The 14,402-nt window shown below is 34.6% G+C and overlaps 1 protein-coding gene across 1 annotated transcript; it reads right to left on the bottom strand.

Moving 5' to 3' along the window:
- Positions 1 to 482: 482 nt before the first annotated feature.
- On the bottom strand, positions 483 to 3,248 carry LOC120126589 (GDP-L-galactose phosphorylase 2-like). Its single transcript, XM_039144755.1, has 7 exons — positions 2,509 to 3,248; positions 2,308 to 2,429; positions 2,150 to 2,209; positions 1,820 to 2,062; positions 1,540 to 1,725; positions 1,201 to 1,449; positions 483 to 1,103 (listed from the first exon to the last, which is right to left on the bottom strand). The coding sequence occupies exons 1-7, from the start codon at positions 2,630 to 2,632 to the stop codon at positions 753 to 755; spliced, it is 1,335 nt and encodes a 444-aa protein (XP_039000686.1). The 5' UTR covers positions 2,633 to 3,248; the 3' UTR covers positions 483 to 752.
- Between the last annotated feature and the right edge of the window lie 11,154 nt (positions 3,249 to 14,402).

Below are 14,402 nucleotides of genomic sequence, written 5' to 3' on the forward strand. Positions count from 1 at the left end.
GATAATTCAATGAGTCTTGTATGGTTAAAAAATAATTGAGATTTAATTTTTAATGAGTTTGGGCTTAAAATATGTATTTAATATATATAATATATTTAATAATTTCAGTTAATTTGGTTAATTAATTAATTCGAACCGAATTAACCGTTAATTGAATATTAAAAAAAATATTAACCGTTCCCCGATTGAACTAATTCGATTCGGTTGGTTAATTCGGTTAAAACAAAAAATGAACACCGCTGAAAAAATATCATAGTGCCATGTCATTACACCTTAACACCGTTACCAAAAAGGAGGCCAAAGTGTGATAGAATACAAATTTATGTATTAATGTAGACCAAAAATAGAATTTAAGTACTAACATGAAAAAAGTTAACTAATTCAGGTACCAAAAAGTGAGGCAGGTGAAGTGGTTCAACCATATTTTGTGTTAATAACAAAGCCAGTTACCTACTTATAAAGTAAGCCAGAAAACAGAAATATAACAGCACACAACAATCACATGCACTCTTATTTATTAGCTCCTAATACACAACATTAACGGTATTTTACATGCTCCAGTCAAAATACAACACCAAATCAACAAGCAGATTGCAGTTTTCACAATGTCCAATAACCTTGCCACTGCAAACTATGTTTGCTTATTTAGGCTAACCAGTGCCATACAATACATACACAGTCGTATACACCAAACGTACATAGTCGAAACCGGAAGTGGAAGGGACAGGGTTCTATTTGTGGAATGCCGGCTCTTACTGCTGAACAACACATTCTTGCGTCCCGGCCACCATGGTGCGGTGGGAGCGTTTGGGGATGGTGTTCTTTTCTTCAATAGGATCCTTAAGCATAGTATCAGCAGTGTTTTCGATGCTATCTTCGCCATTGGCAATGGCTTCGAAGATAAGTTCCTTCACTTCACAGAACCTCTCATCAGAGAGAGACACCTCAGCGAGAAGCCTCCAAGCATTTTCATCGGATGCCTCATCATAGTCCTTCCTCCTTTTTAACACCATGTGGCCGCTAATTTCCCATACAGCCGGGTTCACCTGGGTGTCCAGAAGCTCCTGACTCACTTCCCCAAGAGCTTGTTTCTCAGCATAGCACTGTTGGGTCAATAGGCAGATTGGAAATTCAATGGTAAGAACTAGCAGCATCATGTAGGTAATTAAGAAGTATCGATTAACTTAGTTTATTTCTTACCTGTGGAAGGAGAAAGATCCGCTTTCCACAATCAGAGATGAGGACATTATATGGTATGTTGTTCTCTTGAAGGCAAATGCAGGCATCGGAGACAGTGTTGGACAAGTCCTGAAGAGTGTCGCCACCCTCAAAGACAAGACCCCTGACCGGATAGTTTAAAAGCTCTGAGATGATCACTTCATCATTTGAAGTGGCTATCTTCTTGGTGGGAGCTTTCTCGATGGGGAAAGGCACAGCCAAGTAGTAAGCCTGCAACGATCGGAATAGATAAGTCACCTAAACCATAACCATACCCAACAGATAGATATATCCTGATGGAACAAACTAGGATGCTAGTACCTGGAAGTGAAGGTGATTGATTGTAGCAAACGCACCCAAACTGTTGTAACCCAATCTGAAATACGGATTCCTGACTTCAACTGCCATATACAGTGCAAGCAAGAAGCTCTCACGATCGATCCTCTGAGGCAAGCATTCCAGGATTCGAGGGATCAACAGAACATGTCCATATTCAATAGGACTGACCTGTCAAATTGAAAGGGAACAATGTTAATCCTACGAGGCTAAGACTCTTGCTAAGCTAGTTATTCTATAGTTTGAATATGTAGACTTAAAATACATTTATGGCAACAACACTCGGAGCATTCTCAACATCAATGTGAGCACTTGGGTAGAACTGAACTTCACCATTTTCACTCGCTTCAAACTGGAAGAGAACCTCTTCTTGCCCGACCTTGGTGAAATTGAACTTGTTCCCATCAAAGGGCTGGAGAACCTTATCAACACGGAATTCAGTCGGCCTCTTCTTAAGGTGGCGGCCCTCATTCAGCTGAGCAATGAAGCCATATTCACCAGGAATCACCTAAACAACTCAGTTAACCATAAAATTTCAGCTTATTTGCAGGTAAACAATTGAAGCAAGGAAATAGGAAAGGAGCCCAAATTCGACCTTGGTTTCGCAGGCAGTAACATCATAACGAAAGAGTCCTCTTTGCATGCGATCTTCCCACTATCATAAAACCACAAAGTACATTTCAACCTCACTATTTGTATGATAAAACGATTATCAATTATCACAATGATCTTATTGCTAATAGCAAAAGTTACCTCCCCAAGAATGAGTGAGTCAAGAAAAGCAACAGGGGGTTCTTTCTCCTCAATTGCAAGCACGTCGTTTTCAGCATCAATCTTATTCAGCTTCTTGAAAGCATATAACGGAAGCTTTGCTCCTATAAACCAAAACCCAGTTCAAGTTAAAACCTGAATTCTTCAAACAAACAAGGTTTAAATACTAAATTTAACGAATACCTGTAATGCAGCAGCTCCTAAGGCAATTCTTTCCACACCCGCCACTACGGCGAGCAGTCTCTTCCGTCTCATCCTTTTGGTAATTCGAAACAACAGTGGGAACCCTCTTAATCCTGAGCATCATCTTGCTAATTCTTATTTTTTACGCGCAATTTATTCCTTACGAGCGATCTAAATAAGCTTTTCTGATAATTTTTTTTCACTTTTTTTTTCCTTCTAAGTATACTAGAAGCTAGTTATAGTAACTACTGAAACTCTAAAAGAAAAGACCACCACCAGCAAGGAAAAGGAGATCGGAAGGACTACCGCCTTCAGAAGGCAAAGCTCCGCGCCCACCGTGCGGCGAAGGGTTGCTCTCTATCACACAACTCTTACGTCGTACAGTTCGGGCATGACTAAGAGGCCGGTGAACTCTGTGTATAGCCGTGATGTCGACAATTTGTCAACCCAGGGTATTACCCCCCAAAAACGAAAAATCCACAATTCAAAAACACCTGTAAACTAATTTTATCAAACACCCAACCTCTTTAGCTTTAAAAAAGAAGGGGGAAAATGACCAGGTTTGCTAAAGAGAAACATAAAGAAAAACCCCAAAGCTCAAAAACATTTTTTTTCCTGATATTCTTGGTGAAGGGAAGCAGAAGAAGAAAAGGCGATATATAGATAAGAGGGGAGTGAAGGAGAAGGCGGGTGGGGGTAGGTTTTCTTTTGGAAGGATTGAAGGTATACAGTTGTGAGAAGTTGGAACTATACAATAAAGTAAACAGAGCTGGTGGCCCTCGTGCCTTCTTCAGAGTTAGCCTTTTTTTTTTTTTTGGGATAAAGACAATTACTCGACACATGAACACGAAAACGAAAGGAAGAGAGAGTGGAAATGTTTCCCGTTATTTTTCTTTTTTTCTAATTCATCCGTACGATACGAGGCTCAGATGGGTGATAAGGAGTTTGCCGGAGATGGTGAGCTCCGGGAGTCGGAACCCAAGTCCGGCCGTACGGAAGGGAAGGATGTAGGCTATGATGGCTCCGGTCTGGTTGGCCCCTGCCAGAATTGAAATTGGATTAGTTTTGTTTAATTAAAATGGTTAATTTAAAAAAAAAGAAGGGTGATGTAAAAGGAATTAAAGAAAAGATTCAAAGCGAATCCAAATATGTTGGGAAAGTGAAGGGCTAATTATAATAATATTATCTCAATCCACTGACGTCTGAAATTAAAAACAAGAAGAAAAAAAACACTGGCGTCGGAAACGGGGTTGGTCAAATTTGGATGCTACTCCCCCCACCAACAAATTATAATATATTAATTTGATATTAATTGAATCAATATTCCGTGTTAGGATCAACAAATTACTACTTTTTCCTCATACTTAGGATATACTAAGTTATTATTATCTAGAAATTTAAAAAAAATCATGTTATGTTGGGTGTTATATTACATTAATGATTTATTTCTTAAATAATCTAATTTAAATTGAATTAGTATCTTTTGAATAGTTTAAACCAATTACAATATAATATTTGTTTTAAAAAAATTTAATTTATTATTATTTACATATATCTTGCAGATTTAGATATTCAGACTCAGGTCTTTTAAAGATAACAACATTTTTTTTATCAATGAAGTTACTTAATTTAAATTAATTATATATTTGATGTGTTTTATTAAATTTAAGTTAAAATTTAGTGTTTATATTATATTTTATTGTAGCTTTTTTTTATAAGCAAGAACCAAATATATTTCTCAATTTCGAATATCAACGACTGTAATGTATTTGAGTTTTTATTGTTAAACGATAAAATATTTGAAATAGTATTTGAGTTTTTATTGTTAAACGATAAAGTATTTGAAATAGATACTACCTAGTGGTAGATCCAAAAACTTAAGAATGAGGCCCAAAATTTTAATTTTTTTAAATAATGTGAATACAAAATATTTTACTTTTTTATTTTTTCCCTCAACATATTAAATTAAACTTAACTATTTTTTTCAAAATAATAGGATACACTTGATCCCTACGAGGGCTTAGTGCATCCACCTTGACTAATCTAAACCGACCCTATAACACGCCAACAATTTCAATAAGTGACTAAAATGTAAAATTTGAAAGTTGGTGACTAAAGTATAAAATTAGAAAAGTTTAAGGATATAAAGTGTAATTTTGAAAAAATTGTATATATTTTTTAGTTTACCTCGGAAGAAGGATTTTTATGTATGCCAATTTTCGATACGAAATTTGTAAAAAAACACTATTAATTGGTAAAATTTGGTAAAATAATCGGATATAAGACGGAAATTTTCCATCAATAAGACAAAACTATATCAATAATTGGTTGAGTGACAGGTTTAGTATTAAAGAAATATAAAAACATAAATTATATCAATAATTTTTTAATATAATAACTAGTATATTTATCAACGTTTAAATTTGCATCCCAATTGAAAATTTATTATTTCTTCGTTCTATAATGAATTTTAATAAATTAAGTCTTTTCATATAAATTATTTTTTATCATTCAAATTATAAATGTAATAAAATTTATTTCTTAGTCATTTTAAAAATAATAAAATTTACATCAATATAATAATATAAATTTAGTTTTAATATCTTAAAATTTTATAATTTTGTTATATTTTCGGAGACCTCTATGCAGGGATGGATTTAGGATTTTAAGTTAGGGGTGCAAACTTGAAGTTATAAAATTTCATGGGGACGAACTTGAATTTATAAAATTTTAGGGGTCGAAAACATTTTTTCAATAGAAAAAATCTAAAATATATGGCGATTTTAGATTTTTAGGGGGCAACCACCCTCACCCGCTCTCCCGTAGGTCGATCCATGATCTATGCAACCTATAGATTCCCTCTCTCCCAGCTAGGGATGTAAATGAGATAAGATATATTGCGAGCTACTTGAGGTTGATTCAGTCAAAACTCAGTCAACACTCAAATTGAATAAATTCGACTCGAGCTTGAGCTTAAACTCAATTCGAATTCTTAACGAATCGAAGTGAGCTATTTAATATTTGATTCGAAAAACTCACAAGCAACCCAAAACAAATAATATATTAAAGTTTTAAAATTTTCAAAATTAAATTATTAATAATATTAACATTTACATGTTTTTCTAATACAATATAAGACTTTCATGTACTTAAGGTTCATGTTCAAACTCGAGTTTGAGCTTCAATCGAGCTAAGTCTGAAAATGTTTCGAGTTCGAGTCGAGCTTCAATTTTCTTATTTCCAGACTAGCTTGAAAATTTTAAACTAAGGAGCTTTCGAGACAAGTCGAGTCATAATTTTTAATTCAAGATCGAATCGAACTTGACAATTTTAAGTTCACGAGTTTTTGAGTCGAGCCCAACTCAATTTTAAGCTTTTTCGAATCGAGTTGAGTTCTAATTAACTTGTTTTACAGCCCTACCCTCAAGACGTCCGCATAAATATCTCATTTCATTAGTCTCTTAGTAACTTTTTTTCAAATTAGTCACAATATGCTACTGAATTTGTTTATCTTGTTAGCTTATAAGAGTCAATATGTCATCAACAAAACTACAATTTAGGAAATTTCTTTCACATGGCTCAATGACACAAATACCCAACATTCATTCTTTCAAGAATCTATTCAATTGTTTGGTCCCTCCCAAAACTTGTCTTTACTCATTACCACATGATATTCTAATCCATATATATCAAATTTGGTACTCATGTTTCATCTTATTATTTATTTTAAATATTTATGTTATGTGTGAGTTTTAGCGTAGGTTAACATTGCAATGGATATGTAATTAACTATGATTAGTTTATATCATAAGAAAAATGTTTATGTTTTTTTTATGAGAAACCACTTTAGCTCGTGTCAAAGATGGCGGGTGAATGAGAAGTCACAATTATTATTTTAATTATTCATAGTAGAGGACAAGAAAAATAACTATAACAAACACTTATTTCGTGCATTTCGGGAAGATGACATACAATTGGCAATTTTTTTATGGGGGTGTTGAAAAAAATTATTGGTTTCTGTCGGGTTTTGTTAAAATTATTTCTAGAGATAAGATGAATGTCAAAGTATCCATAGGAGGTCGTCACGAACACCATACATCTTCGAGAAGACACGACGATTATAGTTGGTTCTTTGTCTTTTCATTTTGAAAGTTTTGACACTCTAATTTGATGAACAATCGAGAAGATACTCATTTTTTTCATTTAAATATTATTTATATTATTATTATTATTATTATTATTATTTTATTATTAATAAATATTATTACTGGCCTAAATCAGACTGGACCGGCCCAGTTACAAAGGACCCAACTGGCCCAAACCCATCAGGAAACCCTAAAACCAATTTAGGGTTTTAATATCATCATCCAGCCGCCTCAGCATCATAGCCGTTGGATCTGAGAGATCCAACGGCCCCCACACATCCAGCACAAACCCTAGGGTGATGATACCCTAGGGACCACGCGGTCGCCGCAGCTGCTCCCACCATCTCCACCGCTGCCACGTCTCGTCGAAGGCTTCCAGAAGAGCCACTCCAGCCGCACACGTCTCCCCCAAATGGTGAGTCACCACTGGAAGTCCGGTGACTCACCGAAGAACCCCTTTTGGACCGGTCCGAAGCCATCACTGGTGGTGGCTATAAAAGCCACCGAGCCCCCTGCCAACAAAAAAAGGAGGGAGGAAGAACGGAGAACAAAAAAAAAGAGCAACCACAACAGCCACAGATAAACAAACCCGAGAGCAAAGATACAAAAATAGAGACCAACTCACAACAACCAGCAACCATAAACCCAAAAATAAGCAAGGAGAAGACGGAGAGATACTTACTGCAACATCACCGAAGCCCTCACATGTCATCGGAAACCTTCGAAAACCGAAGGTATTTTTATAGATTTGCTCTGATCGGGAATGTTTTAAGGGAAACGGTCATCGGGACCATCAATAGGATGGTCCGATCTATCTTTAGGTGTAAAAAAATTTTTCCCGGCCACCGGATGCGGTGGCCGGCGGCGAGATCAACGCCGGCGAACGGCCGGTGTGCTTCTCTCTGTTTTAGAGAGAAGCGAGAGAATTCTGAATTCTCTCAGAGAAGAGAGAGAGAGTAAATGAGAGAAATGAGAGCTGGCCCTTCGGGCCAGCCGGTTATGGGTTTAAATAGCCCTCCCCAAATGACGCCGTTTTGGGGAGGGGTTTGTTTGTAATTAAATAAAAGTTAAATCCTTTCCGCAGCCATCCTAATTTGTAAACTTTACATTTTAGTCACTAAATCAATTTATAATCCTTTTAATTCGGTTCTTTAATTTTAGTTTTATTTATTTTAGTCCTTTATATTAAAATAATATATTTAGGATAAATATCATATTTAGTCCTTTAATTTTAATAATTAATATTTTAATCCCGAGTATATATTTTTAATTTATTTTAATATGATATTCGAATTTTATATAGTTTTATTTTAGTCACCAAATTAATAAATAAGGAAAATAGCATGTTTAATCCCTAAAATTTTAAATAATTACGAATTAGGTATTTAATTTTATTAGATTATAATTTAGTCACTAATTTTAAATATTTTCATAAAGTTTTACTGCTTTTAAATATATAATTCTAATTTTATTTTTATCATTGATTATTTATGTTTTAATTGTACTTGTTTATATTTAAATATTATTTTATTATATAGTCATATAAATATATATAATAAATAATAATTTATATTAAATCTTAATTTGATTTTACATAAATTATGTTTTTATCATATTTTAATATATATTTATTTTTCAATATCAAAGAAAAGGGCAGTCTTAATACAACTGGATGTCCTATTCTGGTATTTTAAAATTAAATATTATGATAAAAAATTATATTTTAATTTTATTAATATCGAAGAAAAGAGCTGTCTTAAGGAACCTAGAAGTCCTTTTCTGATATTTCTAAATAAGTAAATATCTTATTTATGTTTAATATATTTTCTAAAATATATATTTGAATTAAATAGGATTATAAATTAAATATATTTTGAATTTTTAAATTTCTAATAATAGAGACAATTTTTAATTAATAAAGTACCAATTTTGGGCGTTGTAGGGGTGCTAATCCTTCCCTAAACGTAACCGACCACGAATCCCTTTTTTATTAAAAAGAACAAATTTTTGGTTATAAACGCAGATCAGTTCATCTTTTAACTGATGTTTTCTTAAAACTCTTTTAAAAGATAATTTTTAGGTATTCGACCTACCTGACCCAAAAGGCCGATGGCGACTCCCAAATTATTTTATTTTTTAAAACCATTTATTCATATCACTTTTCCTGCCAAGTAAAAATTCTTGCCCGGACGAAAACTGGTTACGATAGCTTGGCGACTCCGCTGGGGACTGGTCAAACTTTTAAAATCAATTATAAATTGTCTCTATTAATTATAAATTAAAAATTCATATATTTAATTTATAATTCTTTCTTTTCAAATTTTTTATATATTTTCATAGTATTTATATATTTTCTTATTAATATTTCATTTTTATTTGCAAGTATTTTATTTCATTATTTATTTTTTTCTGTCAGAGGTTTGAACATTTCTCCTCACACACAACACTTGCATGGCATAACATAAAGCTCTATAATTGAGTTTGTCCCTTTTAAGTGGGAGTGAAAGCGACGTCTTCGTGAGAATTTATTCTCCGTGTCAGACCTAGCAAGTAACTTTCGGGGTTCATATGCTCTATGTCTTCGTGAGAATTTATTCTCCGTGTCAGGCATAGAGAAATGTATCCCCTCGAATTGAACTCGATCTACTTTAGTCAGTGATGGACTAGGATTGAGGGTTAACAGCCCAAGGGGGCACTAACAAGGACAATTCGGGTACCTTTATTCTTAGATCTGAAACCTTGCATATAATAAACCCTAGAAATCCTTTCGATCTGAAGCCATGCCAAAATCTTGTCCAAAATAGGTGTACACACAGGAGAAATGAATTCTAACTTTCCTTTTAATTTATTTATTTATTTTCTTACTGATTAAATTACATGTAAATTTAAATTATTATGTTTAAATAAAGATATTTAGGTAGATATTATTATTAAATTTCTTTATTATGTAAACTAATTCATTTCTTTTTGTGTGTTCTTTATTTTTTCTGTTTGCATAGCATCATACAGGATAAAAGGCATTGATCCTCGTGTTAATTGTCTCATTGGAAAGCCTTCATCCATGGATAAAAAGTGTTCAAATCAAATACTTCTAAACTCAGAAGTAAGACAGTGGGCTGAGGACTTACAAAGACAAGGAGGAGACAGTCTGCAAGATGATTATGTATCGGACTTGGCCAGTTATGCTCCAGTTTCGCTAAAAAGAAATGATATGCAAGATTTGCGAAGCATTTGGGAAAGTTGGGACTCAAATAAAAAAATTGCAGTTTTATCAGACTTACGGAGACATCCCATATTTGCTCTATGTCGAAATTGATGATGACTTACTTCGAGCCCTAATTCAATTCTGGAATCCAGGGTACAATTGCTTCACTCTCAATAAGGAGGACTTGGTCCCTACTATTGAAGAGTATACAACTTTGCTACATATAGAAGGGGCTTTGGAGAATCGAATTTATTCAAAGTCAATTAAAACTCAACCCTTTCGAGTTAAATTAGCAAAGATTGCCGGGGTACGAGAAGAATGGGTGGCATCCCGTACAAAACACAAGGGCGAAAGCGAAGGCATTGCTTGGACTAACATTAAAGAACTTATTCAGAGTCATCCAGATACTAAAGTACGATTCGATCTATTTGCTCTGGGTATGTATGGTATGGTCATCTTCCCAAAAGTATTGGGATATATTGAAGCTGCAGTAGTAGATTTGTTTGAGCAGCTACCAAAAAAGATTAATCCTGTTTCTGCAATTCTAGCAGAGACTTTCAGATCGTTAAATGCTTGTAGAAAGCTAGGAGGTGGACGATTCTCAGGGTGTACCCAATTGTTATATGTTTGGATCCGTAGCCATTTCTGGAGGACAGAAAAGGTTTCATACCGGCGCTTTAATACGGATTACTCACCATTAAAAGAATTTCTGGAGCAAGAATGGCCGAAAGAAATTAAGAAAGATATGTGGATTAATGCCTTTCGAAATCTACAAAGCAATGACATTGTTTGGCGAGCCCCATGGCAAATCCAAAGAGAATTCTTTTACAAATGTGGTGATTACAATTGGATAATGCTGCTCGGATTGTGGGGAGGAATTGGATATGCACCACTTCTGGTCATAAGACAGTATGAAGGTCGTCAATTTGTACCTGTCACTGCTGGATTACATTCATCTAAGTTCGCATTCCACAACAAAAATTATAAAAGAAATATCATGGAAGCCTTTATAGCTTGGAAAACAACTTTTTGTATCCGAGCTAAAGCAGCAAAAGAAATGCTAACTCCTGATTATGAGCAATGGAGATCTGTCAGGAAAAATGAAAATATTCCTCTACCAGATCAAAATGAGGATATCTCTATGGAAGATCGCATTAAGGGGGTTCCATCAGAGATTGAAATCCTGAGAGCTGAGTTTGAAGCAGAAAAGAAGGCTGGTCGAGAGAATTAGAGCAAATGAGACGAGATAAAGCTATGTTGGGTGTTGACATTGACTTTCATTCATCACAATGTACAATGTTGAGAGAAAACAAAGAAAAAGTTGATGGTGAATTTAGAGCATTAAAGAAAAATTACCAGGAGTTATATAAATCCCGGAAAACATCAGGACCAAGCCAATCAACAGTACAGATGACCAGAGAATTGAACATCGAGAAAAGTCGAGTTGAAGATCTGAAAGGAAAGAATAGCCGTCTACTCAAAAGCCTTGAGAAAGGAAAGCAAAAAATGGAAGATTTTGAGGTTGACAGAAGAGAGCGAATTATAAAACACAAAGCTGAACACCGCGAAATCATGAATGAAATGCAAAGAGAAAGGGATCGAGCCAAAGATTTAGAAACGATGAATAATGACATCTTTGATAAATTTGAGGGTGAGAAAAATATCATGTTCAAGGGATTTGAATCTGAAATGAACCAGCTGATTGCCGAACTTGAAGTCAGAGGCCAAATGATTGAAGAGTCCAATATTGAAAAAGAAAAATGGGAGCTGGAAAGAAAGAATTTCAACACCAAACTTGAGGTAGAGCAAGAAGTGGCTAGCAATTGGATGCAAAGATGCAGAAATAAGAATGTTCAAATCCAGAAGCTTAATCAAAGAACGCAAGAAGCACGAACAAAACTTGAAGAAGATCTGGATCAGTCTAGAAACAAAAATGCAGAGTTTAATGCTTACATTTTGCAACTTGAAGAGTCATTATTTCAAGAAAAGGTTTGTCTAGGACCTAATGATCTCAAAGAAAGTAACGAGGAAAGTGCTTCACTGCGAAGACGCATTAGAGATCTTGAAAAAAATCTATACAATTGTCAAGTCAGAATCACTGAGTTAGAGCAAACTCTTGAAGGAACTAATGAACAATGGCAAAAGTCAACTGATTTCTATGTAGAAAGAAGTGAAGAAAGAAGTAATATGGTATTCGAGGCCATGGTACAAATGAGCGAAGTTGCTAGATATGTTAGGGAACTAGCTGTTGAAGCTAAAATAATTGAGCATCACGTAGATCCAGTTTCTAAGTTCGGAAAGAAGGTGTCATGGTTAATGAAAGAAATTATAGAGCTTAATAGGAAAGCTACGCCTTATCTGTAGTTATGAACTATTATAAAGAAACTTTTGTATGCCGATGAAAGTTGTTCTATGACAGTTAACTTTTTGGGATCAATACCTTTTTGCATACATACATTTTGCATACATTCATTATTCATTTCATGATTTTCTTTATGTATAATTTTTTATTATTAAGATAAAAAATTAATTAAAATTTGGAAAAAATAATATCAAAAGATTTTTCAATCGCAGTTATTCTGGCCAAAAGAGAAATACCACATCACTACGGTACTAGACAAGCTACTAAGAGAATTATGGAGGATAAAATACAACGTATTGAGGAACAACATAATAAAGAACAAGCAGAAATGAGAATGAAGCTGGAGAAAATTGAAGCCAGTATTGCAAATTCACAAGACAGCATGATACAGAAAATAGAAGACATGTTTAAAAGGCATGCTATCATTGGAAAAATGCATGAAAATCCTGTATCTTTCGACCAAGAACCTATGTATCCTCTAGGTTTTCCACCAGAACCAATTTATCACTCTGGTACTACACCTATACAAATCAATGCTCGCACATCAGCATTTCAAGAAGCCAAACCACATGAAAATCGACAAGTGGATCCTGCATCTTCAAGCAAAAATCCACTTATATCAGAAGTGAAAATAGGGGATTTTAATATTGAGCATTTAATCCCAGATTTGAATGAGCTGAATGAAAAAGAAAAAGTAAATGAAGAATTGACCAGACAAATCAAGAGTTTAGAAGAACGAATGAAAACCGTGGAAATAACTGAATCATTCTATGGATTTGACGCTAGTGAGTTGAGTTTGGTTCCAGACCTAATCCTCCCCATCAAGTTCAAAGCTCCGAAATTTGATAGATATGACGGTACCACATGCCCTTAATCCCACATTACTATGTTTTGTCGTAGAATGGCAGGATATGTGAAAGACGAGAAATTGTTAATTCATTGCTTTCAAGATAGTTTAACAGGACCAGCCTTAAAATGGTATACTCAATTGACCAAAGCCAACATTAGATCTTGGAAAGATCTGGCTAAAGCATTCCTAGAGCAATATCGCCACGTAACAGACATGGTCCCTGATATATGGACTCTCCAAAATTTGGAGAAAAAGAATAACGAAACGTTCAACAGTATGCTCAGAGATGGCGTGACACGGCAGCCCAGGTTCAACCACCTTTGTCAGAAAAAGAGGCCACAATAATATTTGTCCATACATTGAAAGCTCCTTATTTAAATCATCTAATGGGGAATGCTACCAGAAATTTTGCAGATTTGGTCATTTCTGGAGAACTTATTGAAAATATCTTGAAATGTGGCAAAATTGAATCGAATGAAGGGTCTAGTTCCAAAAGACCTATGTACCGGAAAAAAGAGAATGAAATCAACAATGCAAACTCTTACAACAAGGATTCATCGAAAAGTGTTACAATAACCCAGCCAAGGGTTAAGAAAGAGGAAACAAACACTAACCGAGCAGAGTCCAGAGGATCTCGAAAGGAAAATGAAAGGTTGTCTTTTACACCTTTACCAGTACCCTATGCAGAGATTTATGATTCGCTGATAAAAGCAGATGTCATACGGCCCTATCCTTTGGTTCCCATGCAACCACCATTCCCTCCATGGTATGATGTAAAGGCACACTGTGTTTACTATGAAGGAATTACGGGTCATTCTATTGAAAACTGTTTGGCATTCAAAAGGGTGGTTCAAAATTTGATCAACACTGAAAAGTTGGAATTCAATTCACCATCTACATCAAATCATCCATTGCCAAATCATGGAGATAAAAACGTGAATGCAATTCAGGAAGAGAACAGAAAGAAAGCAAAAACTGACATTTCTGAAATTAAATCTCCTTTTGTTTGGGTATTTCAACAACTCTCTTTAGCCGGTATAATTCCATAACAATTCAGGCCAAAGCATAATGAAGGCAAGAATTATTGTGAATATCATCAAGATAAGGGGCATGAAATTCAACTATGTCCTGAGTTTAGGGATTTGGTGCAAAAAATGATGAATAGCAGAGAGATATAATTTTTTGAAGAAGAACCAGGGAAAAAAGAAGATGATGTTTGCTCATCAGAGGATTCTAAACCTAGTCAAAGAAAAAATGATCCTGTGATCATTAATGTGAAATCATCTACAGTAATTCCTGCACCAACAAAGCCGAAAGTAGTTATCACAACTC

This window comes from Hibiscus syriacus, unplaced genomic scaffold (genome assembly GCF_006381635.1).
Source record: "Hibiscus syriacus cultivar Baekdansim isolate YM2019G1 unplaced genomic scaffold, ASM638163v2 tig00110458_pilon, whole genome shotgun sequence".
Lineage (NCBI taxonomy): Eukaryota > Viridiplantae > Streptophyta > Magnoliopsida > Malvales > Malvaceae > Hibiscus > Hibiscus syriacus.

Excerpts from the sequence above, each read along its gene's own strand:
- LOC120126589 (XM_039144755.1), bottom strand. The coding sequence starts at position 2,632 with ATGATGCTCAGGATTAAGAGGGTTCCCACTGTTGTTTCGAATTACCAA. Across the intron at positions 2,430-2,508 it reads TAGGAGCTGCTGCATTACAG|GAGCAAAGCTTCCGTTATAT; the intron begins GTATTCGTTAAA and ends TTTGGTTTATAG. Across the intron at positions 1,726-1,819 it reads CGAGTGTTGTTGCCATAAAT|GTCAGTCCTATTGAATATGG; the intron begins GTATTTTAAGTC and ends TCAATTTGACAG.